The sequence below is a fragment of the Neoarius graeffei genome, chromosome 1 (genome assembly GCF_027579695.1).
Source record: "Neoarius graeffei isolate fNeoGra1 chromosome 1, fNeoGra1.pri, whole genome shotgun sequence".
Lineage (NCBI taxonomy): Eukaryota > Metazoa > Chordata > Actinopteri > Siluriformes > Ariidae > Neoarius > Neoarius graeffei.
Window position 1 is genome coordinate 5,911,516 of NC_083569.1, and position 24,623 is coordinate 5,936,138.

Here is a 24,623-nt window from a genome sequence, read left to right on the forward strand (position 1 = left end):
CCGGGCCCTCACAGTCCCCTGACCTAAACATCATTCAAAATCTGTGGATAGATCTCAAAAGAGCAGTGCATGCAAGACAGCCCAGGAAACTTGTAGAACTGGAAGCCTTTTGCAAGGATGAATGTAAGAACTGAAAGATTATTAGCCGGCTACAAAAAGTGTTTACAAGCTGTGTTACTTGCCAAAGGGGGTACTACTAGGTACTGACCATGCAGGGTGCCCAAACTTTTGCTTCGGGCCCTTTTCCTTTTTTGTCATTTTGAAAATGTAAAAGATGAAAATGAAAAATTGTTTTTGCTTAAAATATAAAGGGAATGAGTCATCTTTAGCTTTACGCCTTTTGGAGATCATTTCATCTTCAACTTGCTTAACTGTTCACAGTAACAGCAATTTTGACCAGGGGTGCCCAAACTTTTGCATACCACTGTAGTGTCCATGATTTCTAAGAAGAATTTCTTCTTTTGATTCGTCAGACCTCGGGACGGTTTTCCACTTCGCCTCAGTCCATCGTAAAAGAGCTCGGGCCCAGAGAAGGGGGCAGGGTTTCTGGATATTACTTATACCTGGTTTTAACTTGCGTTTGTGGATGCAGTAATGAAGTGTTTTCACAGACGATGGTTTTCTGAAGTGTTCCTGAGCCCATACAGTGATTTCCACTACAGACACGTGTCTGCTTTTAATGCGGTGTCTCCTGAGGGCCTGAAGATCACAGGCATCCAGTGTCAGTTTTCAGCCTTGTCTCTTGCATACAGAGATTTCCCTGGATCTTTTAATGATATTATGGACCATAGATGATGTGATCCACAAATTCTTTGCAGTTTTACATACAGGAACGCTATTTTTATTAAATTGTTGCACTGTTTGCCTACACAGTCTTTCACAGAACGGTGAACCATGCCCCATCTTTACTTCTGAGAGACTCCACCTCTCTGGGATGCTCTTTTTATACCCAATCATCTTACTGACCTGTTCTCAATTAACCTGATTAGTTTTTTTTTGCATTACAAAACTTTTTCAGGCTTTTTTTGCCCCGTTCCAACTTTTCTGAAACGTGTTGCTGACATCAAATTCAAAATGAGCAGATATTTTTCAAAAAACGATAACATTTCTCAGTTTCAACATTTGACATAGTGTCCCAACTTTTTGGAATTGGGGTTGTAAAATGATGACAATTCAAAGCATTGATAATAAGCAATAAAAAGTAAAAGCTTTGTTTTCAATATTTCATTTATATTATAATATTTTCAGCCATTTTTGGGCGACAGCATTTCTTTACACGTGCCTAAGACTTCTGCACAGGACTGTATGTGAGTATACAGTCTACACTACCTGAGAGGCTCAACATCCATCATGACACCCTCCAGTTCAGGGACTCTCTCCTCAGGAATCTCCTCCAAACCACGCACAGATACAGGAACAGGAGTCCTGCGTAAAAATACACCCAAAACCTGGACCGTCAGTAAAATGTCTGCATGTCCATTGGGGAGGACTGCAAATGTGCCAAGATGTGCTCCATGGTCTACATTACAACCTCTCGCTTCTCACCGTCGCATCTCAGGAGTCTCCATGGGCGAGATTTCTCTGTCTGTTGCTTCCATCACCAGAGAAGAAACTGGAAATAGAAATAGATCTGAACATACAGCTCAAACAATGGTAATGGACTCAGACGTTTAGACCACATTCTGTTAAAGTGTGAGCGCGCCAGTATCCGACCTGGAGTCTCGTATCGTGAGATGCCGGACTCCACCATCTCTGTGGGTATCTGCAAAATTAAGGGCAGAAGCAAAATAACAGAGGCAGCACTTTTCCACAATAACATATTAAACACTGTTGAATCAGTGTAGACTTTCATCATTCGGTCAGTATTCATCCTTGACCTTCTGCACGTCTCCTCTTTTAGGCACTCGGGTGAATCTAACAGTGAGACCAACAACAATGACAACAATGATAGATAGATAGATAGATAGATAGATAGATAGATAGATAGATAGATAGATAGATAGATAGATAGATAGATAGATAGATAGATAGAGAGGCTGAAAAATTACACTACTGACTGTAAAACTGAAAATAACACAAACGACTGACTGACAGTGAAACTCAAGACTGTTTTGGATTTTATATTCATAAAGATTTCATCAATCTTGTGTAACAACATTTGAAAAGAAATTGTTGATCGCCGATAAGATGTGACATAAAACTGAAAATAACACAAACTACTGACTCTTAAACTGGAAATAACACAAAGAACTTTGTGTAAAACTAAAACTACCATTAACTACTGACTGTAATACTGAAAATAACACAAACTACTAATGGTTAAACTGTAAGTAACACAAAAGTACTGACTTAAAACGAAAGTAACAAATGAATGACTAAAACTGAAAACAACATACTACTGACTTGTAACACTGAAAATAGCACCATCTACTCTCTCTGAAACAGAAAATAACATGAACTACTGACTGTAAAACACCACAAGCTACTGACTTTAAAACTTAAAGCAACACACTACGAACCGTAATACTGAAAATAACGAAAACTACTGACTGTTATACTGAAAATAACAAAAACTACTGACTGTCATACCGAAAATTACAAAAACTACTGACTGTCATAGTGAAAATAACACAAACTACTAATGGTTAAACTGTAACACAAAAGTAGTGACTCTTAAAACGAAAGTAACAAATGAATGACTAAAACTGAAAATAACATACTACTGACAGACACTGAAAATAACACTACTCTCTCTGAAACAGAAAATAACAAACTACTGACTGTAAAACAAAACAAGCTACTGACTCTAAAACTTAAAGCAACACACTACTGATGGTCATACTGAAAATAACGAAAGCTACTGACGGTCAGTACTGAAAATAATGAATACTCACCGTAATACTGAAAATAACAAAAACTACTGATTGTTAAACTGGAAATAACATAAAGCTCTTATGGTAAAACTGAAAGTAATGCAAACTAAAAATAACACAAACTACTGACTGACAGTGAAACTCAAGACTGTTTTGGATTTATAATCTTAAAGAATGATTAAATAGGGCGTCATAACATTTGGCAATAAAAAAAAAAATTATATTTAGTCTCTTGGTATAATGTTGAAAAAGTACATTTTTGGTAATGGACATTTAGAACCCCACCCACTCTCTGACCTCTCCCTCTTCTTGCTCCTCTCTCCCTCTCTCCCTTTCTCGTACGGCCTCCAGATCCTCTTCTTCAACCTCCCTGCGGGGTTTGGATGGACGGACGTGTTGGACGACCGCACCCTGCTTCCACAACTCTAGAATATCAGCAGGAAGCTCTGTGTGAAGACGACAAAAACTTTAGCGTTGGGAAAAATCAGAGACTGCAAGATTCGAGATCAGAATTAATGACGGTCAAACTGAAAATAAGAATGCTGAAAGTAACACTGAACGTAAAACAAACTACTGACAGTAAAACTGAAACTAGCCCCACAAAATACTGACAGTAAAACTGAAAAAGAAAACCCACAAGATACTGACAGTGAAATTGAACACACTGAGAATTAAAACTGAAGAAAAAAAACCTGAATTACTGACACTGGAATTGAAAGTACTGACAAAAAAACCCACTAATTACTGACAATGAAACAAAAAAAATTTCAGTTAAACAAATAATATGAAATACTGACATATTCGAGAAAAACTGAAAAAAAAAATCCATAAAGTACCGACAATGAAACTGAAAATACTGACAGTAAAACTGGAGCATAACAAACGACTGACAATGATATTAAATGTAAATGACAGAAAAACTGAAAGAACTCAAACTATTGACAGTCAGTGCGTTTACATGCATATCCAAATCGAGCTACTGTCGGTAATCGAGCTAAGGGTCCCAGCAGGGGTGCCAGAGAAATCCAATCCTACATGCACACAAGGAAATCGAGCTATTGTGTGAGGTACATTGTGCACCCGAGCCACAGGTGGCGCTACACGCCCCATCGTGTTGGTATACTTCCAGTTGTCATCATGAAGAAGAGCTATTCAAGAGTATAAACAAAGTTATCAGTTCCGTGTTCACAAGAAGAACGACGAGGACAGCAACATCGAGAGAGAGAAGATGGACAACAACGAAGCAGCTCAGCACTTGCTGAACATTCTGTACACCATCGCTGTTGTGTTTCCCGCTTGTGGTCTCGTCACTTCCGGACGGGGCAGTGCTGAAGTAAGTAGCTCGAATACGTAGCTCGATAGGGTTTACATGCACTAAACAGCTCGGCTACAATCGCATAATCTAGGTCGCGTAGCTCGATTACGAGAAATCCAGTTCGGTTCGATTTCAGCCGAGCTAAGGTGTTTCCACGGCATTGAGAACTTCGATTTCAGTCGAGCTACGGCAGAAATTCGATTTTCTCTATGTGCATGTAAACGCACTGACTGAAACTGAAATTACTGACAGAACTAAAAGTGAAAATACCGTACAACCCCACAAAATACAAACAATAAAATCTTACTAAAAGTGTCGACAGCAAAACAAACTAAATTACTGACAGTAAAATTGAAAGTACTGACTGATAGAAAAAAACGAAGAAGAAAACTACTGACTGAGTACTGACAGTAAAACTGAAAAAAGACACATGAAATATGAACAGTGCAAGGGAATGTACTGAGAGTAAACAAACAAAAGGGGTGGTAGGGTTGGGCGGTATCCAAATTTTGATACCTTTAAACCGTCTCTGTGTTTTCCCGGGGTATACGGTATTACCGAGAAAAAAATAATATTTTGTTTCGGCCTACTGTGTAACGTGCGCCTATGCCTCAAATGTATTATTTAAAAGCAGCATAGCGAATTGTGTGCATTGTGGTATGGATTAAGCAGCAAAGCGAATTTTGTGCATTGATGAATGGATTAAGAGATATTTCAAAGCATCACGCAACTCTTCCTTCATCTTGAAAATAGCATTCAACTGTCGTTTACACATGTCTGCGTTGAAACGCCATTTGCAGCACTATTTCACCTGCTCCATCAAAAAAAAGTACACGATGAGCAGGATCATACCCTTTCAAGCATGGGAAATAAAAAAAAGAAAAAGAATCAACCAACACCCAAGTCCGTTTAGACTGCGCGATAAACCATATTCTTCAACGCAAATGAGGCGAACCTAATTCAAATGCGTGATAGCTGCACAAGGCAAAATCATATGGGCCCACGTCATGCCATGGCGGGGAAATTAATAATCAAATGGCCTTACCTTGCTTAAAACGTTGTCTTGATCACATAACTCCTTACAATTATTCCACTTAAATCCATACGGTTTAACACACCCAACAAAGATAGCAAGCGCATTGCTAATTCCCACCAGAAACCGAACAGTTTACGCTACGATGTTTTCTTCCGTTTCTTCAGTAGATGACATTTCAGACGTTTATTACCCACATCCCAAATGTCATACGTTATATTATTTTACCTTGTTGTTACTCATGTAACCTACTCAAAACACAACTCATTGGAGAGATCTCGTGGAAGTGGAGTACCCCAGGCTATGGTGTGCCTTAGGGGACATATTAGATTTTTCGTTTGGTTTGAAACCAAAATACTGCCACACTGCCGATGTTGGGGGTTTTTTTTGCCACTAACTCGTTATCTTGACTTGCCATCTTTCAACTGCGGTCTCAGTCTCTTTTTTTTTTTTTTTTTAGATAGGACAGTATAGAGAGACAGGAAGTGAGCGGGGGAGAGAGAGACGGGATCGGGAAATAACCTCGGGTCGGAATCGAACCCGGGTCCCCGGATTTATGGTACGGTGCCTTAGCCATCTGAGCCATGACACCCCCGGTCTCAGTCTCTTGCGAAGCTTTCTGTCAGACTCCAAAATGTCACGCAGGGTTGCCATGGTAACAACATAAACAACCCTGCACGCGATGAAAACTTCTTTAGGAAATTGATAGAATTAGTGAAAATACGATCACACAGTTATTCGGGATGATCTTCAATTTATTATTTTATATTATCACCTCATGTACTCCATATTTATTTAGATATTATATATTTTTTTTAAAATGACGGTAATGAGACCGATACCGTTGGTACTTTTGGATACCTCGGGATACCTTCTTACCGTAATACCGCCCAACCCTAAGGGGTGGGGGCAACGACTGACAGTGAGATGAAAAATAATACTGAACAGGGGCGTCGTGGCTCAGGTGGATAAGGCGCCATACCATAAATCCGGGGACCTGGGTTCGATTCCGGCCCAAGGTCATTTCCTGATCCCTCCCTGTCTCTCATTTCCTGTCTCTACACTGTCCTATCCAATAAAGGTGAAAAAAGCCCAAAAAAATCTTTAAAAAAAAAAAACACTGAATGCAGCGTGAGTAGTTTTAGTGTTGTTTGAGCCACGTACTGTATGTGTACGACAGATTCAGAGACTGAATCTCACTCACTTGTGCAGGGGTTACTGAGAAGTACTTTGGGCTCGCTCACTTGAGAAGGTGCTCTGATCAGAACATCCGCCTGTCAGAGAATCGCAACAGGTTCATGATTCATGCAGTACCTTTACATACGGTATCCATGAACCACACACAGAGAGACGAGTGTGTGTGTGTGTATCTTACCAAAGATTTGGTTTCAATGCTTGGATCGTTAATCTGGGCTTGCAGTGTTTCCTGGGCGATCTGTACATCTTCATCCATAAAGACCAGCTGCCTCTTCCTCCTCCTTCGTTCCTCCACAGGGGCTTCTAGGATCGGGACAAGCTGTGACAGAGAGGAACTACTGACAGTGAAACCACATCAAATACAAACTACTGACGGTGAAACAACGCACGTCACGGACACTACGACTGAAGAGAACACTAAAGGAGAACGGAAGGCAAATTTTTGAATCATCAAAATTCTATTTCTCTCATTTTATTAAATATACATAGGAACGCGTTTTTGATCGCCATTTTGTCGCCGCTGTAGCAAGTTATGAGTGTTTGAAATATGCTGTGTAATATATATCAGTCCGTATGTCAAAGCGATGGCCGCAAACGAGATTCGTTGAGACCCGTGCGAGACGGAAGTACCGCAAAACATACAGCGGAAATCAAAAAGTGACCAAACAAAAAACAAAAAAAACGCTTTCGGACACTAGTCCGTCGCGCTGGTACGGTATTTACGTCATTACTGGTCGCACAGCTAGTGGGTTTTCAAAATAATAAACGCACGCATGTGGTTCTTGTGATAAATCCAGATTATACTGAGCGTATTTCCGCCATTAATCAACACAAAGTCCCGGCGGCTTTCAGTTCTTTTAAATCAAGGCTGAATCCTTTCTTTCTTCTTCGCCGCTGCCTTTTATTCAATCACATTTGAGACTTTTAATTTGATTTCTTTCAGCAACGCATGATGGGATATATTGCTTGGTTAGTCACCATTATTGTACACTACTTTTCGTGATGCATTCTGGGACACTTTGAATGCACTACATACAGTGGTGCTTGAAAGTTTGTGAACCCTTTAGAATTTTCTATATTTCTGCATAAATATGACCTAAAACATCATCAGATTTTCACACAAGTCCTAAAAAGTAGATAAAGAGAACCCAGTTAAACAAATGAGACAAAAATATTATACTTGGTCATTTATTTATTGAGGAAAATGATCCAATATTACATATCTGTGAGTGGCAAAAGTATGTGTACCTTTGCTTTCAGTATCTGGTGTGCCCCCCTTGTGCAGCAATAACTGTTGATCAGTCCTGCACACCGGCTTGGAGGAATTTTAGTCCATTCCTCCGTACAGAACAGCTTCAACTCTGGGATGTTGGTGGGTTTCCTCACATGAGCTGCTCGCTTCAGGTCCTTCCACAGCATTTCGATTGGATTAAGGTCAGGACTTTGACTTGGCCATTCCAAAACATTCACTTTATTCTTCTTTAACCATTCTTTGGTAGAACGACTTGTGTGCTTAGGGTCGTTGTCTTACTGCGTTACCCACCTTCTCTTGAGATTCAGTTCATGGACAGATGTCCTGACATTTTCCTTTAGAATTCACTGGTATAATTCACAATTCATTGTTCCATCAATGATGGCAAGCCGTCCTGGCCCAGATGCAGCAAAACAAGCCCAAACCATGATACTACCACCACCATGTTTCACAGATGGGATAAGGTTCTTATGCTGGAATGAAGTGTTTTCCTTTCTCCAAACATAACGCTTCTCATTTAAACCAAAAAGTTCTATTTTGGTCTCATCCATCCACAAAACATTTTTCCAATAGCCTTCTGGCTTGTCCACATGATCTTTAGCAAACTGCAGATGAGCAGCAATGTTCTTTTTGGAGAGCAGTGGCTTTCTCCTTGCAACCCTGCCATGCACACCATTGTTGTTCAGTGTTCTCCTGATGGTGGACTCATGAACGTTAGCCAATGTGAGAGAGGCCTTCAGTTGCTTAGAAGTTACCCTAGGGTCCTTTGTGACCTCACCAACTATTACATGCCTTGCTCTTGGAGTGATCTTTGTTGGTCGACCAGTCCGGGGGGTGGGGACAATGGTCTTGAATTTACTCTATTTGTACACAATCTGTCTGACTGTGGATTGGTGGAGTCCAAACTCTTTAGAGATGGTTTTGTAACCTTTTCCAGCCTGATGAGCATCAACAACGCTTTTTCTGAGGTCCTCAGAAATCTCCTTTGTTCGTGCCATGATACATTTCCACAAACATATGTTGTGAAGATCAGACTTTGATAGATCCCTGTTCTTTAAATAAAACAGGGTGCCCACTCACACCTGACTGTCATCCCATTGATTGAAAACACCTGACTCTAATTTCACCTTCAAATTAACTGCTAATCCTAGAGGTTCACATACTTTTGCCACTCACAGATATGTAATATTGGATCATTTTCCTCAATAAATAAATGACCAAGTATAATATTTTTGTCTCATTTGTTTAACTGGGTTATCTTTATCTACTTTTAGGACTTGTGTGAAAATCTGATGATGTTTTAGGTCATATTTATGCAGAAATATAGAAAATTCTAAAGGGTTCACAAACTTTCAAGCACCACTGTAGGGTGTAAATAATCCTCATTAAGGTTTCGGACAGCGCTACAAAATGGCGTCTTTACTATATCGTGAGCAGGGGGCGATTTCAGACACAGGGGTTGTCAAAAGACGCGCGCGCCCTCGTTTGAATGCTGATGTAATCAAGCCGGAAGTTTTGTTTGTTACCGCCGCCAAGGAGGTTATGTTTTCGGTAGCGTTTGTTTGTCTGTTAGCAACATTACGGAAAAAGTAATGAACGGATTGCTCTGAAATTTTTTCCAGAGGTGCGACTGGGCACAAGTAACAATCCATTAAATTCTGGCAGTGATCCGGATCACCTTCTGGATCCCGGATTTTTTTAAAGGATTTATTTTTTCCCCATTGAAATGAATGGGCGTGCGACGCAAAAAACCAGATTTTTCCTTCAGTAGGCCAAACCGTAAGGTGTAAAGTCATGAAATTTGGTACACTGATAGAGGAGTGGACCCTGACTGATTTCATCAAGTTTCATGTTGGTACGTCTCACGCTCTAGCGCCACCAACTGATCACAGTCTTACATGCGTTCATGCACATAACTTTTGATCGTATGTCCGATTTTCATAAGTCTGGCGCCGTTGGAATCCTTGGAGCTAGACGATTCCAACGCACCCTATGACGTCATTCTTCACCTAATTAGATTTTCTGCCATTTTGAATTTTATCCAACGTGAAGGTAGAGTGACCCTGGCCGTATGTTTTGTCCGATCATCACGAAACTTGGCACACATGATCTCCAGTCCGTGCCTAATGAATGATATGCGTTTCGCTCTCGTACGTCGAAGCGTTCGCCCGTGGCAGCCAATCAAAATCAATGGCAAAGCCACCAAACAGGAAGTGAGCTCATATCACGGAAACGCTTTGACGTATCAAGACCATATTTAGTGGCATGACTTTAGACACCATCCAAACTACTCTCATCAAATATGGTGTCATTTGGCCACTAGGGGGCGTCACAATTAGCAGAAATGTATTTTGGCTCATATCTCAGAAACGCTTTGATGTATCAAGACGATATTTGTTGAGATGACTTTCGGCGCCAGTTCATGTACCCTCATCAAATTTGGTGTCATTTGCCCACTAGGGGGTGCCACAATGAGCAAAAACGTGTTTTGGGTCATATCTCTTTACGGATTTAGAATTACATCTACATTTTCATGTTAGTTATGCTCTGGGATGTCCCTGTAAACAACCTAGCCAGCCTGTCATCTCCGTATGAGAATCCGCCTTGTGTCTTGGCCAAACTTTCGCGTGTTGACACAAAACTTGTGTGGGCGTGCGGTCACCTCTCTTGCCGGGTCGCCATAGCGGCGCACCTGAGCAAGCACACTTTCGCATTTTCTCCGGAAATGCATTCTAGTTATTATTATTACCTCCACCAAGGAGGTTATGTTTTCGGTAGCGTTTGTTTGTCTGTTAGCAACATTATGGAAAAAGTAATGAACAGATTGCTCTGAAATTTTTTCCAGAGGTGTGACCGGGCACAAGTAACAATCCATTAAATTTTGGCGGTGATCCGGATCACCTTCTGGATCCCGGATTTTTTAAAGGATTCTTGGCGGAGGTCTGCGCTCTCCGAGTGCTTTTCTAGTTTTGATAGCAATCAGGGAAGTTTAAAAAAAAGTAAGCAGTAATCGTCATTTAAACTCGTTTTTGTGCAATACTTCGTAGAACAGTTTTCAAAATGGCAGCGCTGACACCTGGCTGACACTTCATGTTTCGAAGTCTCGCGGATAAGCGACACCTGCCGTGGACCAAATGAACTAAATTCAACATGGCTGAAAACCGAATAGGCCGATAAGTATCATATTTAATTGCCAATACAAGTCACGATATAAGGTTACTAAAAGCTAATTGAATAATGTGTGAATTAAGAAATAAAGCAAGTTTAAAAATGACTTCAGTTCCCCTTTAAAACTAATAACAACAACAATTATTCTACAACCCCGATTCCAAAAAAGTTGGGACAAAGTACAAATTGTAAATAAAAACGGAATGCAATGATGTGGAAGTTTCAAAATTCCATATTTTATTCAGAATAGAACATAGATGACATATCAAATGTTTAAACTGAGAAAATGTATCATTTAAAGAGAAAAATTAGGGGATTTTAAATTTCATGACAACAACACATCTCAAAAAAGTTGGGACAAGGCCATGTTTCCCACTGTGAGACATCCCCTTTTCTCTTTACAACAGTCTGTAAACGTCTGGGGACTGAGGAGACAAGTTGCTCAAGTTTAGGGATAGGAATGTTAACCCATTCTTGTCTAATGTAGGATTCTAGTTGCTCAACTGTCTTAGGTCTTTTTTTCGTCGTATCTTCCGGTTTATGATGCGCCAAATGTTTTCTATGGGTGAAAGATCTGGACTGCAGGCTGGCCAGTTCAGTACCCGGACCCTTCTTCTACGCAGCCATGATGCTGTAATTGATGCAGTATGTGGTTTGGCATTGTCATGTTGGAAAATGCAAGGTCTTCCCTGAAAGAGACGTCGTCTGGATGGGAGCATATGTTGCTCTAGAACCTGGACATACCTTTCAGCATTGATGGTGTCTTTCCAGATGTGTAAGCTGCCCATGCCACACGCACTAATGCAACCCCATACCATCAGAGATGCAGGCTTCTGAACTGAGCGCTGATAACAACTCGGGTCGTCCTTCTCCTCTTTAGTCCGAATGATACGGCGTCCCTGATTTCCATAAAGAACTTCAAATTTTGATTCGTCTGACCACAGAACAGTTTTCCACTTTGCCACAGTCCATTTTAAATGAGCCTTGGCCCAGAGAAGACGTCTGCACTTCTGGATCACGTTTAGATACGGCTTCTTCTTTGAACTATAGAGTTTTAGCTGGCAATGGCGGATGGCACGGTGAATTGTGTTCACAGATAATGTTCTCTGGAAATATTCCTGAGCCCATTTTGTGATTTCCAATACAGAAGCATGCCTGTATGTGATGCAGTGCCGTCTGAGGGCCCGAAGATCACAGGCACCCAGTATGGTTTTCCGGCCTTGACCCTTACGCACAGAGATTCTTCCAGATTCTCTGAATCTTTTGATGATATTATGCACTGTAGATGATGATATGTTCAAACTCTTTGCAATTTTACACTGTCGAACTCCTTTCTGATATTGCTCCACTATTTGTCGGCGCAGAATTAGGGGGATTGGTGATCCTCTTCCCATCTTTACTTCTGAGAGCCGCTGCCACTCCAAGATGCTCTTTTTATACCCAGTCATGTTAATGACCTATTGCCAATTGACCTAATGAGCTGCAATTTGGTCCTCCAGCTGTTCCTTTTTTGTACTTTTAACTTTTCCAGCCTCTTATTGCCCCTGTCCCAACTTTTTTGAGATGTGTTGCTGTCATGAAATTTCAAATGAGCCAATATTTGGCATGAAATTTCAAAATGTCTCACTTTCGACATTTGATATGTTGTCTATGTTCTATTGTGAATACAATATCAGTTTTTGAGATTTGTAAATTATTGCATTCCGTTTTTATTTACAATTTGTACTTTGTCCCAACTTTTTTGGAATCGGGGTTGTAGATACACAACTGGAATGAACGGGAATGAAGCTCATGACTAAAACTACTGATAGCGAAATGAAACTTAATACTAAGGCTGCTGACAAATGATATCAAAATAACACTTAAACGACTAACAGGAAACTGAAAATAACATTCCATAAAACTCCTGACTGTGAAACAGGAAAACTATTCACAGAGGCTCCAACTTGGGAAACTGCAAAAAGGGAGATACTCCCTCTCTGTGAGTAGCTCGGAGGGAGACAAGTTTGAGCCCCGTAGGCGCGAAGGCGAGTTTGTATAAAATGTGTGTGTATACGGTACCAGTCAAAAGTTTGGAAACGCCCTCTAATTCAGTGGTTTTTCATTATTTTTACATTTTCTGAATTGTAGATTAATACTAAAGTCAGTCATTGACATTATGAAGAAATATATATGGAATTATTTGGTAAACAAAAGTGTTAATCAAACCAGAATCTGTTTTATATTTTAGGTTCTTCAAAGTAGGCACCTTTTGCTTCGATGACAGCTTTGCACATCTTGGCATTTTCTCAGTCAGCTTTACGAGGTAGTCACCTGGAATGGCTTTCAGTTTACAGCTGTACCTTGTCAAGAGTTAATGTGTTTGAGACCATCGGCTGTGTTGTGAAGAGGTAGAGTTGGTATACAGTCAGTGAATGGCCCTATTTGAGGACTGTTCTAATCCATATTATGCCAAGAACTACTCAACTAAGGCTACATCCACACGACAACGAGATGTTATTTAAAAATATATCGCGTCCAAATGGGCAACAATCAGTAAAATATCAGGTCCATATGGCAACGCAACGCTTGCTGAAAACGATGCAATACACATGCCACACCTCTAGGGGCGCTGTAAGACGGTCCCTTCGGAGACACCAGAACAACCCATACGAAAAAGAACAGTAAAGAACTTATAAGAGTTTACCACTGTCTTAGTAGTAAATCCTTATAAATATAAGGATAAATCCTTATAAGGATTTATAAATAAATATATATGCCATGAATGATTTACTCCTGAAAGTGGCCCATTTTGCATTTTCCTCATACAAATTTTTTATGAAAATCTAGTATGTATGTATGAAGTGAACATTGTGCATGGTTTTTACAGATAATGTGTATGATGAATTACACCGTCTTTGTATGCTTCACGTAATGTTTGTAGTTTTAAATTATATTTTACAGTTTAAAATATGCCTTTTATATGTAAATCCAACACAAACATATGTGGATTTACATATAAAAGGCATATACATTTTAAACTGTAAAATATAATTTAAAACTACAAACATTACGTGAAGCATACAAAGACGGTGTAATTCATCATACACATTATCTGTAAAAACCATGCACAATGTTCACTTCATACATACATACTAGATTTTCATAAAAAATTTGTATGAGGAAAATGCAAAATGGGCCACTTTCAGGAGTAAATCATTCATGGCATATATATTTATTTATAAATCCTTATAAGGATTTATCCTTATATTTATAAGGATTTACTACTAAGACAGTGGTAAACTCTTATAAGTTCTTTACTGTTCTTTTTCATATGGGAATAGAAGAAGTAAGGACGCATGCGCATAAACTATTATGTGCGAGACTTCATATTAGCCACAAAGTCAGGAAAATCTGTTCGTAAAATTACATTATAATGACCAAATACAATGAAAAGTATTTTTCCAGTCTCACCTGTGAAAGGTAATCCCATGTGATCTCGTTTGGACGGCAAACCTGTTGGTACAGTTAAACGCAGCTAATCTTTATTCTCCGCTTTGACCTTTCCAATATGGCGGCGAGGATGACGTATGATTCTACGCGGAAGGCGGCGTCTTTAATGGCCCGGAATAAATTGAATACTACACGTTGATGGATTAATTTGTTGTTTCTCACCTGTGAAAGGTAATCCCATGTGATCTCGTTTGGATGGTAAATCTGTTGGTACAGTTAAACGCAGCTAATCTTTATGCTCCGCTTTGACCTATCCAATATGGCGGCGAGGATGACGTACGCGGAAGGCGGCGTCTTTAATGGTCCGGAATAAATTGAATGATACACGTTGATGGATTAATTTGCTTTTCTACGCCCTTTTTTGAGGAATGTATTGTAGGACTTAAACCATCATCTGAAGAGGTATGATCGCTCTTTTTTTCCCTTATTTTTGCTGGCGGGATTGACTCTGCCCTAAGGGCTATTCTCTCTCTCTCTCTCTCTCTCTCTCACTTTGCACCATTACACAATAAATATTCACAGTGAAAATATTTTGTAAGCGCGTTTCATGAACCAAGTTATAGGATTTGTTGACAACTCGCATCGCATTGCAATGAGAAGATCATTGGCACTACTGGTGTTAAGAATCAGACCATTTCATAAATGAATATTTTGCTGTAGAGTTGCAGTGTTTGTACAATTGCATGTTTTTGCTTCACTATTACTGTCACTATTCTGCTGCTTGCATTACTACTGTGAACTAACACTGAACATAATAATAATAATAATAATATCCAAGCTCGTGTTTCACTCTCACTAGTGCTCTGTAAGGCTTTTTCCTGGTGATATTCGTTACACTTCTACCCGGCGTGAAGCACTCAGTCATGTGGTTGTGACGTCATCGTAAACAAATCCGTTCTACTCATCCAGACGACTTCACAACGGCAACGTTGCCAGATCTTTCCACTCTGGAACCCGTTCTCAAAAAGATTGCGTTTTGGGCACCCAAAACGCCGGTGCCGTGTGGACACCAGGCCTAAACGATAAGCAATTGTATCGGAGTCACCTGAATCTGTTGCCGTGTGGACAGGGCCTAAGTAAAGAAAACCGACAGTCCATCATTACTTTAAGAAATGGGGGTCGGTCAGTCCGAAAAATTTCAAGAACTTTGAAAGTATCCCGGGGCGGCACGGTGGTGTAGTGGTTAGCGCTGTCGCCTCACAGCAAGAAGGTCCGGGTTCGAGCCCCGTGGCCGGCGAGGGCCTTTCTGTGCGGAGTTTGCATGTTCTCCCCGTGTCCGCGTGGGTTTCCTCCAGGTGCTCCGGTTTCCCCCACAGTCCAAAGACATGCAGGTTAGGTTAACTGGTGACTCTAAATTGAGCGTAGGTGTGAATGTGAGTGTGAATGGTGGTCTGTGTCTATGTGTCAGCCCTATGATGACCTGGCGACTTGTCCAGGGTGTACCCCGCCTTTCGCCCGTAGTCCAGCTTGCCTGCGACCCTGTAGGACAGGATAAAGCGGCTACAGATGAGATGAAAGTATCCCCAGGTGCGGTCACAAAGACCATCAAACATTATGGCTCTCATCGGGACCGCCCCAGGAAAGGAAGACCTAGGGTTACCTCTGTTACACAGGATAAGTTCATCAGAGTTACCAGCCTCAGAAACCGCAAGTTAACAGCACCCCAGATAAGAGCCCACCGAAATGCTTCACAGAGTTCAAGTAGCACACACACATACATGTCAACCTTTGGTCAATCAAACCTGTATAACCAACCTCCAAAATCCGTATTTCCCTTATAAAATCCTTATAAATTAAAATAATTTACCTAAAATTTGAATGATAATTAACAATGATATATCCCAGTTACTTTTTATTCAATATTAATAACAATAAACCTTCAGAATGAATACAAAGCTCCAATGTTCGACAAAAACACAAAGTGTCACTCTAATGTTCTGAATTGTACTCCATGACAGCTTTTTTAGCGCTCTGCACCAATACCTCACGAGGCTGCATGTCACAGCAAGTGTCTGTGTTGATCTTGCCGGAGTGCCCATTCAGAATCTTTTCAGTCGCTATTGAAAGTCGCTCAGGTGGAAATATGCTTTTCAAACAAAATGTTACTTCCCGGTTGGCGGGATTCTCGCAATGCGGTGTGCGCATGATCAGAAGTGGAACGAAGTCTCGCTACCACAAGATAACGCGCGATTTCATAAGACTCTTTACTGGCTGTCTGTGGTGTACAGTACGTTCGTAAATGTTATGCGCTCTTTTATCATCGTGGGAATTGATTATAGCTCTAAATAAATACTGAAGTTTTTTAAAGAATCCGTATAACTTTATTTGTACGCCCGTATACTACGTTTATTGAATCAAATCCGTATAAAATACGGACATTCCGTATAGGTTGACATGTATGCACACATCTCAACATCAACTGTTCAGAGAAGACTGTGTGAATCTGGACTTTATGGTCGAACTGCTGCAAAGAAGCCACTTCTACGGAACAACAACAAGAGGAAGAGAATAGCTTGGGCCAAGGAACACAAGGAATGGACATTAGACCGGTGGAAATCTGTCCTCTGGTCTGATGAGTCCAAATTTGAGATTTTTGGTTCCAATCGCCATGTCTTTGTAAGATGCAGAAAAGGTGAGCGGATGGTTCCTCCACGTGTAGTTCCCACAGTGAAGTATGGAGGAGGAAGTGTGATGGTATGGGGGTGCTTTTCTGGTGACGATTTATTCAAAATCGAAGGCACACTTAACCAGCATGGCTACCACAGCATTGTGCAGCGACGTGCCATCCCATCTGGTTTGCACTTAGTGGGCCCATCATTTGTCTTTCAACAGGACAATGACCCAAAACATACCTCTAGGCTACGTAAGGGCTATTTGACCAAGAAAGAGGGTGATGGAGTGCTTCGTCAGATGACGTGGCCTCCACAATCACCTGATCTAAACCCAATTGAGATGGTTTGGGATGAGTTGGACCGCAGAGTGAAGGCAAAGCAGCCAACGAGTGCTCAGCACCTCTGGGAACTCCTTCAAGACTGTCAGATACAGGGTCGTCCTGCTGCCGTCCAAAACGGTCCGCCATTCGTCCCTGGCGACCATCGCGACGGGCGATCCCAACTTTATCTTGGTGGTTTTCTGATATTTTTTCTTCGTAGTTTGGCTTTCGCCATTTCCACCAACGGAACTTCGTTTCATTATCTCGTTCAAGAGAACATAAAGTTAAAGACGAGCAGGCGATAAATGCAGACGCGAAAAAACAAACAAAATGCTTGAGTGTCGTGGGTTTTCTCGTTCTCTCGCGTGTATCATTAATAGCGCCATCTGTATGCTTTATCGGTAACTGCTAAGACATTGGGTGGCTCAGTGTGCACCCCGCGGCGTACCGAATTCCGCTCGATTCATATGCGCGCTTGATCTGCGCGCGCATGCCTCTGGCATTCACTCCAATCCCTCTGTTACACCGATCGGTGTACCGACCGTAGAATCGGCGTATACCGCGGGGTACACACTTGAGTCCACCCATACAATGTCAGACACACGAAAAGTCAACTATTAATTTTCGTCAACATAAACGGATCAAGTTCAGGGCCGTAGCAGCATTTTAAAATCACCGAGGTCAGTGAAAAATTTTAGACATATTTAAATGAGCGGGGTGAATTACACGCCACACACGAGATCTATTCCTGAAATTACTTTTAATGGTGTTTGAACTGAATATCATCAGTTCTGAAAACCATGTATGTGGCAAGAGTAAGAATAATTTAAGCTTGCTTAATGGTTTGATCTGGCCCAAGCAATGAGGACAAAACTGCGCTGCTTCGAAAATGTAAATTGAACAGCTTGATGAAAGTGCGCTGATGGTTACCATGGAAGCCCCGTGTCTCCTGCACTGCGTTCCTCCCCCGAGTCGCGCGCTCATTCGCTTTTGTGTTCTTGGTCTCAGAGCCGCGCGCACCAAACAGACACAGAAGACAGGTTTATTTTTTTAACTAATCGTGTGTAGTCAGGGCGGGCGGGAGATTTTTATGTTGTCAGCGGGAGGTCGGGAGGATTTTCTAAATGTTCCCTAAAGCGGGAGATCTCCCGTCCACGACGGGAGAGTTGGAGCCTCTGTATTCAAAATAAATAAACGAACAAACAAACAAACAAGCAAAAAAAACCCTGAAAGTTAAATCAATACTAAAAGCAGAATTCAAAAACTACTGAAAGTGAAAATAAGATCAAAGCAAAGAACAAACTACTGATTTCAACCACACTGAATACAAGAAAATTACGAGCAGCTGAATTTGATCCCCGGTCACAATTTAATTGTTTCCGCTTCTCCTTGCAATGTAAGATTTGTATTTTTCACACCTCCTCCAGGCGAGGACTCTCTATGCGCCGCTCCATCCTCTCTGGGCTAGGCGGGGACGGTGGAATCGGGACGGGCTCGGGGGTCCTCTCTCTTTCAGCTGGCTCGGGCACCACAGCGGGCAGTTCCACCTCCTCGGGCACAGATACGACGTCTCTGCTTGGTACTTCAGTGATCTGAGCCCTGGATGTGGTTGAAGGAACATTTAAAACCGGAACAGGTGACTTTTACTCATGGTCTCGTCCTCATAAAGGCTCAGCTGGCTTTTTACGTGGGACGTACGGCTCTATGGAGAGGGTAGACACTGTCAGATCCCTCGTCCTCTCTATTTCTGCTGCTGCTCGCTCTCTCTCTCTCTCTACAACCTCTTCTCTCTCCCTTTCTCTTCTCTCTCGCCTCGCTGCCTCTCGTTCCCGCTCTTCCTCTCCTGGAAAAAAGATGCCCTCTATCTGACCTCTATCATCCTTTAGTTCTTCAACAAATACTGTCGTGGTCGGACTTTTACTTTTTGTCGCTTACCTTCGGGGAACTGATCCGATTGCTCCAGCAACATTTCAACCATGTCGATCTCCTGCAGCTCCGCCCCTTCAAACTGCAAAGACGTTAAAATTCACTCAACTGTGCGTTCACAATGACGAGTTGCTATGGCAACACTAACGATTGACACCTCGGGCTCGTGCATGAGAACGGGTTCCCGTTCGGTTATCGTGATCGACTCCTGACTCGCTGTGATGCCTGCAGCAAGAAAAAAAAAAGATGTGTACGTTAATGCCGAGTGTGTGCTGGACTTAATGTTGCTGTTCGTGTGCCGTTCCTGCTCACCTTCTAAAGGTGGAGACAGTCGACCCTCTGGAGCAACCACACCCATTTCCTGAGCCAGCTGTCAATCAAGGAAACGAGATTAGATCGCAGTCCTTGGAAAAAAAAAATCTCCCAGCTTTAGCAGCACCCAAAACACACTTGCCTGAAAAACAATTCCACCTGCCCAGAGATTTATTTTATTTTGGAGAGGACAGAATGCAGCTGATTTTTTTTTTTAAAGGTGAAGCAGCATAATTATCATACAACCCCGATTACAAAAAAGTTGGGACAAAGTAGGAATTGTAAATAAAAATGGAATGCAATAATTTACAAATCTCAAAAACTGAAAAACATATCAAGTGTCGAAAGTGAGACATTTTGAAATTTCATGCCAAATATTGGCTCATTTGAAATTTCATGACAGCAACACATCTCAAAAAAGTTGGGACAGGGGCAATAAGAGGCTGGAAAAGTTAAAGATACAAAAAAGGAACAGCTGGAGGACCAAAGTGCAACTCATTGGGTCAATTGGCAATAGGTCATTAACATTACTGGGTATAAAAAGAGCATCTTGGAGTGGCAGCGGCTCTCAGAAGTAAAGATGGGAAGAGAGAGGATCACCAATCCCCCTAATTCTGCGCCGACAAATAGTGGAGCAATATCAGAAAGGAGTTCGACAGTGTAAAATTGCAAAGAGTTTGAACATATCATCATCTACAGTGCATAATATCATCAAAAGATTCAGAGAATCTGGAAGAATCTCTGTGCGTAAGGGTCAAGGCCGGAAAACCATACTGGGTGCCCGTGATCTTCGGGCCCTTAGACGGCACTGCATCACATACAGGCATGCTTCTGTATTGGAAATCACAAAATGGGCTCAGGAATATTTCCAGAGAACATTATCTGTGAACACAATTCACCGTGCCATCCGCCGTTGCCAGCTAAAACTCGATAGTTCAAAGAAGAAGCCGTATCTAAACACGATCCAGAAGCGCAGACGTCTTCTCTGGGCCAAGGCTCATTTAAAATGGACCGTGGCAAAGTGGAAAACTGTTCTGTGGTCAGACGAATCAAAATTTGAAGTTCTTTATGGAAATCAGGGACGCCGTGTCATTCAGACTAAAGAGGAGAAGGACGACCCAAGTTGTTATCGGCGCTCAGTTCAGAAGCCTGCATCTCTGATGGTATGGGGTTGCATTAGTGCGTGTGGCATGGGCAGCTTACACATCTGGAAAGACACCATCAATGCTGAAAGGTATATCCAGGTTCTAGAGCAACATATGCTCCCATCCAGACGACGTCTCTTTCAGGGAAGACCTTGCATTTTCCAACATGACAATGCCAAACCACATACTGCATCAATTACAGCATCATGGCTGCGTAGAAGAAGGGTCCGGGTACTGAACTGGCCAGCCTGCAGTCCAGATCTTTCACCCATAGAAAACATTTGGCGCATCATAAAATGGAAGATACGACAAGAAAGGCCTAAGACAGTTGAGCAACTAGAATCCTACATTAGACAAGAATGGGTTAACATTCCTATCCCTAAACTTGAGCAACTTGTGTCCTCAGTCCCCAGACGTTTACAGACTGTTGTAAAGAGAAAAGGGGATGTCTCACAGTGGGAAACATGGCCTTGTCCCAACTTTTTTGAGATGTGTTGTTGTCATGAAATTTAAAATCACCTAATTTTTCTCTTTAAATGAAACATTTTCTCAGTTTAAACATTTGATATGTCATCTATGTTCTATTCTGAATAAAATATGGAATTTTGAAACTTCCACATCATTGCATTCCGTTTTTATTGACAATTTGTACTTTGTCCCAACTTTTTTGGAATCGGGGTTGTAAATCCACAAAACCATAACACAATGCTCAAAAAACTGCATGTCCGATCGTCTGAGACAACTAAAGTATGTGCAAAGACAAGTAAAACTTTAAAGCTCGTAGGCAACGGTTTTAATTTTATGCGCATTTGAAACTTTATATGTTAAAAAACCATCTGCCGACAAATAATAATAATAATAATAATAATAATAATTAAAGCCGCAAGCGGCCTCGACGGGCCCTCGCGCCAGCGGCCAAGGGGGGCGGGGGCATGCGTCCCCGCGAAAAACCTTCCACAGCTTCTTCGGCAAGAGACATTACTCCCACAATGGCGACAAAGCACAGAATTGGACACATGGCAACAATAGGGTATCGCACTGTACGGTGCTCGGGGGGCGCTATAGAGGCCCTGAGGCCCGCCTGGATCTGGGCTTCTGGTTCTCAGTAGCGGTGGCAGTCTAAGAAAAAGTAGCCAAATTTCGTGCGTTGTCGACCATGGCAAGCGCCCCAATAAGGGTCTTGTAAAGAGTTTGCTTGCCAAGTTTGACAAATCAGAAGCTGCAATATCATTTTTGCCATAACCAGCACCCCCAGGGGCGAAAGTGCACAAAATTTGGCGTATATGTCAGGTGAGATATGAAGAGTTTGCCTATGAAGTTTGATGACAATTGAGTAAATAGAAGATGAGATATAGATTTTTGAAGAATAAATTATTTGTTTTTTCCCATGTCAGTAGGTGGCGCTATGCTGTACATGAGCGATTATGAGTTGGAAAAATAAGTGTCTACAACAGCAACGAACTATCACAAGGTAGTGGTGTGAAGGAAAAGCATTATGGAATTATTTACCAAAAACCCATTTTGGAGCAATTGCGTCGGCCAAAAACAGCGCCCGCCATTGACGAAAATCCCCAAAATGTGGTATACATGACATGGGAGGTTGAAAGAGGGTGGCCGTGAAGTTTGACCAAATATGAGGAAAGATTGGATTTTTTGCCCAAAAATAGCGCCCCCAGTGGCGAAAGTGCACAAAATTTGGCGAGTATATCAGGTGAGCTATGAAGAGTGTGCGTATGAAGTTTGATGACAATTGAGTAAATAGAAGATGAGATATAGATTTTTGAAGAATAAATTTTTTGGTTTTTCCCATGTCAGTAGGTGGCGCTATGCTGTACATGAGCGATTATGAGTTGGAAAAATAAGAGTCTACAACAGCAACGTACTATCACAAGGTAGTGGTGTGAAGGAAAAGCATTATGGAATTATTCACCAAAAACCCGTTTTGGAGCAATTGCGTCGGCCAAAAACAGCGCCCCCCATGGACGAAAATTTCCAAAACGTGGTATACATGACATGGGAGGTAGTAAGAGGGTGGCCGTGAAGTTTGACCAAATTTGAGGAAAGATTGGAATTTTTGCCCAAAAATAGCGCCCCCAGTGGCGAAATATCACAGAAATTGGGAAACATGTCAGAAGCCCAATGCGTGATGTGCGTGTGAAGTATGAGCAGTTTTGAGCAACCAGAAGATTTGTTATGAATTTTTAAGCATGTAAAATTTTGCATCGAAAATTGATCGACGTATAACTTCTGAACGGTTTATCCAACGTGAAACGTATTTAGTAACTTTTGTCAGCCATGTCTGTAGATGACGTGTATCAAGTTTGGTGACATTCCTATGAACGGTCTAGGAGGAGTTGCGCCGTCTTCGTGGCCATGCATTTCGCACAAAAGAGAAATTACCTCACTTCCTGTTGGGCGTGGCCAATGCATTGGCATTACATTTTTGTCCGGCCTAGTGAGATACATATGCGTACCAAATTGCATGCCACTACTACGAACTACATGGCACCCAGGCACCTTAATGCAGGAGGCCAAAATCACAACGACTTAGGGGGCGCTATAGAGGCCCTGAGCCCCGGCCAAGTTTGGGCTTCTGGTTCTGAGTAGCGGTGGCAATTCTCGGAACTGGTGCCAAATTTCGTGCGTTTTCGCCCATGGCAAGCGCCCCGAAAATGGCCCAACAGCGGAGAAAAATAAAGAAGAAGAAGAAGAAGAAGAAGACGGAAGAAGAAGAAGAAGAAGAAGACGGAAGAAGAATAATAATAATAGTGAACTCTTACAAGAACAATAGGGCCTTCGCCCATAGGGCTCGGGCCCTAACAACAACAACAACAACTACTGAAATACGCTACTGCCAGACTGACAGTTCAGACCTGCGTCAACTTTTGTTGGCCGATTACCATTAAAGTTTTACTCGTCCTCGCACAGACGATTGGACATGCGGTTTTTTGAGCACTGGATAGACAGATAGATAGATCGATAGATACCTGCATGAGGGTACTTGGACTGGGCATACCAAACTCCATTGATCCAAAGAATGGATCTCTGGCCCCCTCTGACTCGGTCAGAAGAGCGAGAGCATCCGGAAGGGTTTGAGTTTGTCTGCAACAAAGACACACAAACTGACAGGACGATAAAACAGAAGCCCGACAACATGTTTCGCTTTACTTTCCCCGGAGCTCTTCTTCCCTACTGGACACACGGCCACGAAGTCTGAACTGGTTCCTGTGGTCATGTACAGATTCATTTACAGAGCAGTGTAACGTGTGACCTCTGACCTGATCTCCTCAGGCGGCATGTCAATCTGCACCTGAACACGGTAACGGTGCAGTCGGTCAATGGCCTCCTGGATCTCCTCTGGGGAAGGAGTGAGGAAAATCAACTCAGCCTCAAACATCCATTCATGATAAACCCCATTCATCATCTCAGTGGAAAGAAAGAAAGAAATTCAGAATATTAAGTAATAAATAAATAAATAAATAAATAAATAAATAAATAAATAAGAGAAAGAAAGAAAGAAAGAAAGAAAGAGTTCAGAAAATAAAGCAATAAGAAAGAAAGAAAGAAAGAAAGAAAGAAAGAAAGAAAGAAAGAAAGAAAGATTCAGAAAATAAATAAATGAATAAATAAATAAAAAGGCAGACAGACAGATAGATAGGTTCAGAAAATAAAGCAATAAGATAGATAGATAGATAGATAGATAGATAGATAGATAGATAATAATAATGTTTTAAATGTAATAATGCAATTAAATAATTACATAAGTAATATTATAGTAATAAGTAATGTATATTATAGTAATATAGTTATAGTAATATAACTTATAGTAATAAGTAATAATATAGTAATAAGTAATAAAATAATATAAATAAATAAATGAATAAATAAAAAGACAGGCAGACAGATAGATAGATAGATAGATAGATAGATAGATAGATAGATAGGTTCAGAAAATAAAGCAATAAGAAAGAAAGAAAG

General features: G+C 41.3%; 1 protein-coding gene across 5 annotated transcripts in view; it reads right to left on the minus strand.

Moving 5' to 3' along the window:
- LOC132891318 (meiotic recombination protein REC8 homolog) overlaps positions 1 to 24,623 on the minus strand; it is a 32,788-nt gene that overhangs the window by 5,835 nt on the left and 2,330 nt on the right. For 4 of the 5 annotated variants that reach the window (XM_060928821.1, XM_060928838.1, XM_060928846.1 and 1 more), the window contains 13 exons: positions 23,924 to 24,002; positions 23,633 to 23,747; positions 19,501 to 19,558; positions 19,346 to 19,413; positions 19,198 to 19,270; positions 18,961 to 19,123; positions 18,681 to 18,861; positions 6,597 to 6,737; positions 6,426 to 6,495; positions 3,171 to 3,319; positions 1,714 to 1,762; positions 1,546 to 1,612; positions 1,330 to 1,425 (listed from right to left, as the gene is read on the minus strand). In XM_060928821.1, coding sequence (XP_060784804.1) covers positions 1,330 to 1,425; positions 1,546 to 1,612; positions 1,714 to 1,762; positions 3,171 to 3,319; positions 6,426 to 6,495; positions 6,597 to 6,737; positions 18,681 to 18,861; positions 18,961 to 19,123; positions 19,198 to 19,270; positions 19,346 to 19,413; positions 19,501 to 19,558; positions 23,633 to 23,747; positions 23,924 to 24,002 — 1,309 coding nt within the window. The remainder of the gene's footprint in view (positions 1 to 1,329; positions 1,426 to 1,545; positions 1,613 to 1,713; positions 1,763 to 3,170; positions 3,320 to 6,425; positions 6,496 to 6,596; positions 6,738 to 18,680; positions 18,862 to 18,960; positions 19,124 to 19,197; positions 19,271 to 19,345; positions 19,414 to 19,500; positions 19,559 to 23,632; positions 23,748 to 23,923; positions 24,003 to 24,623) is intronic. The other variant, XM_060928829.1, reaches the window with a different exon arrangement.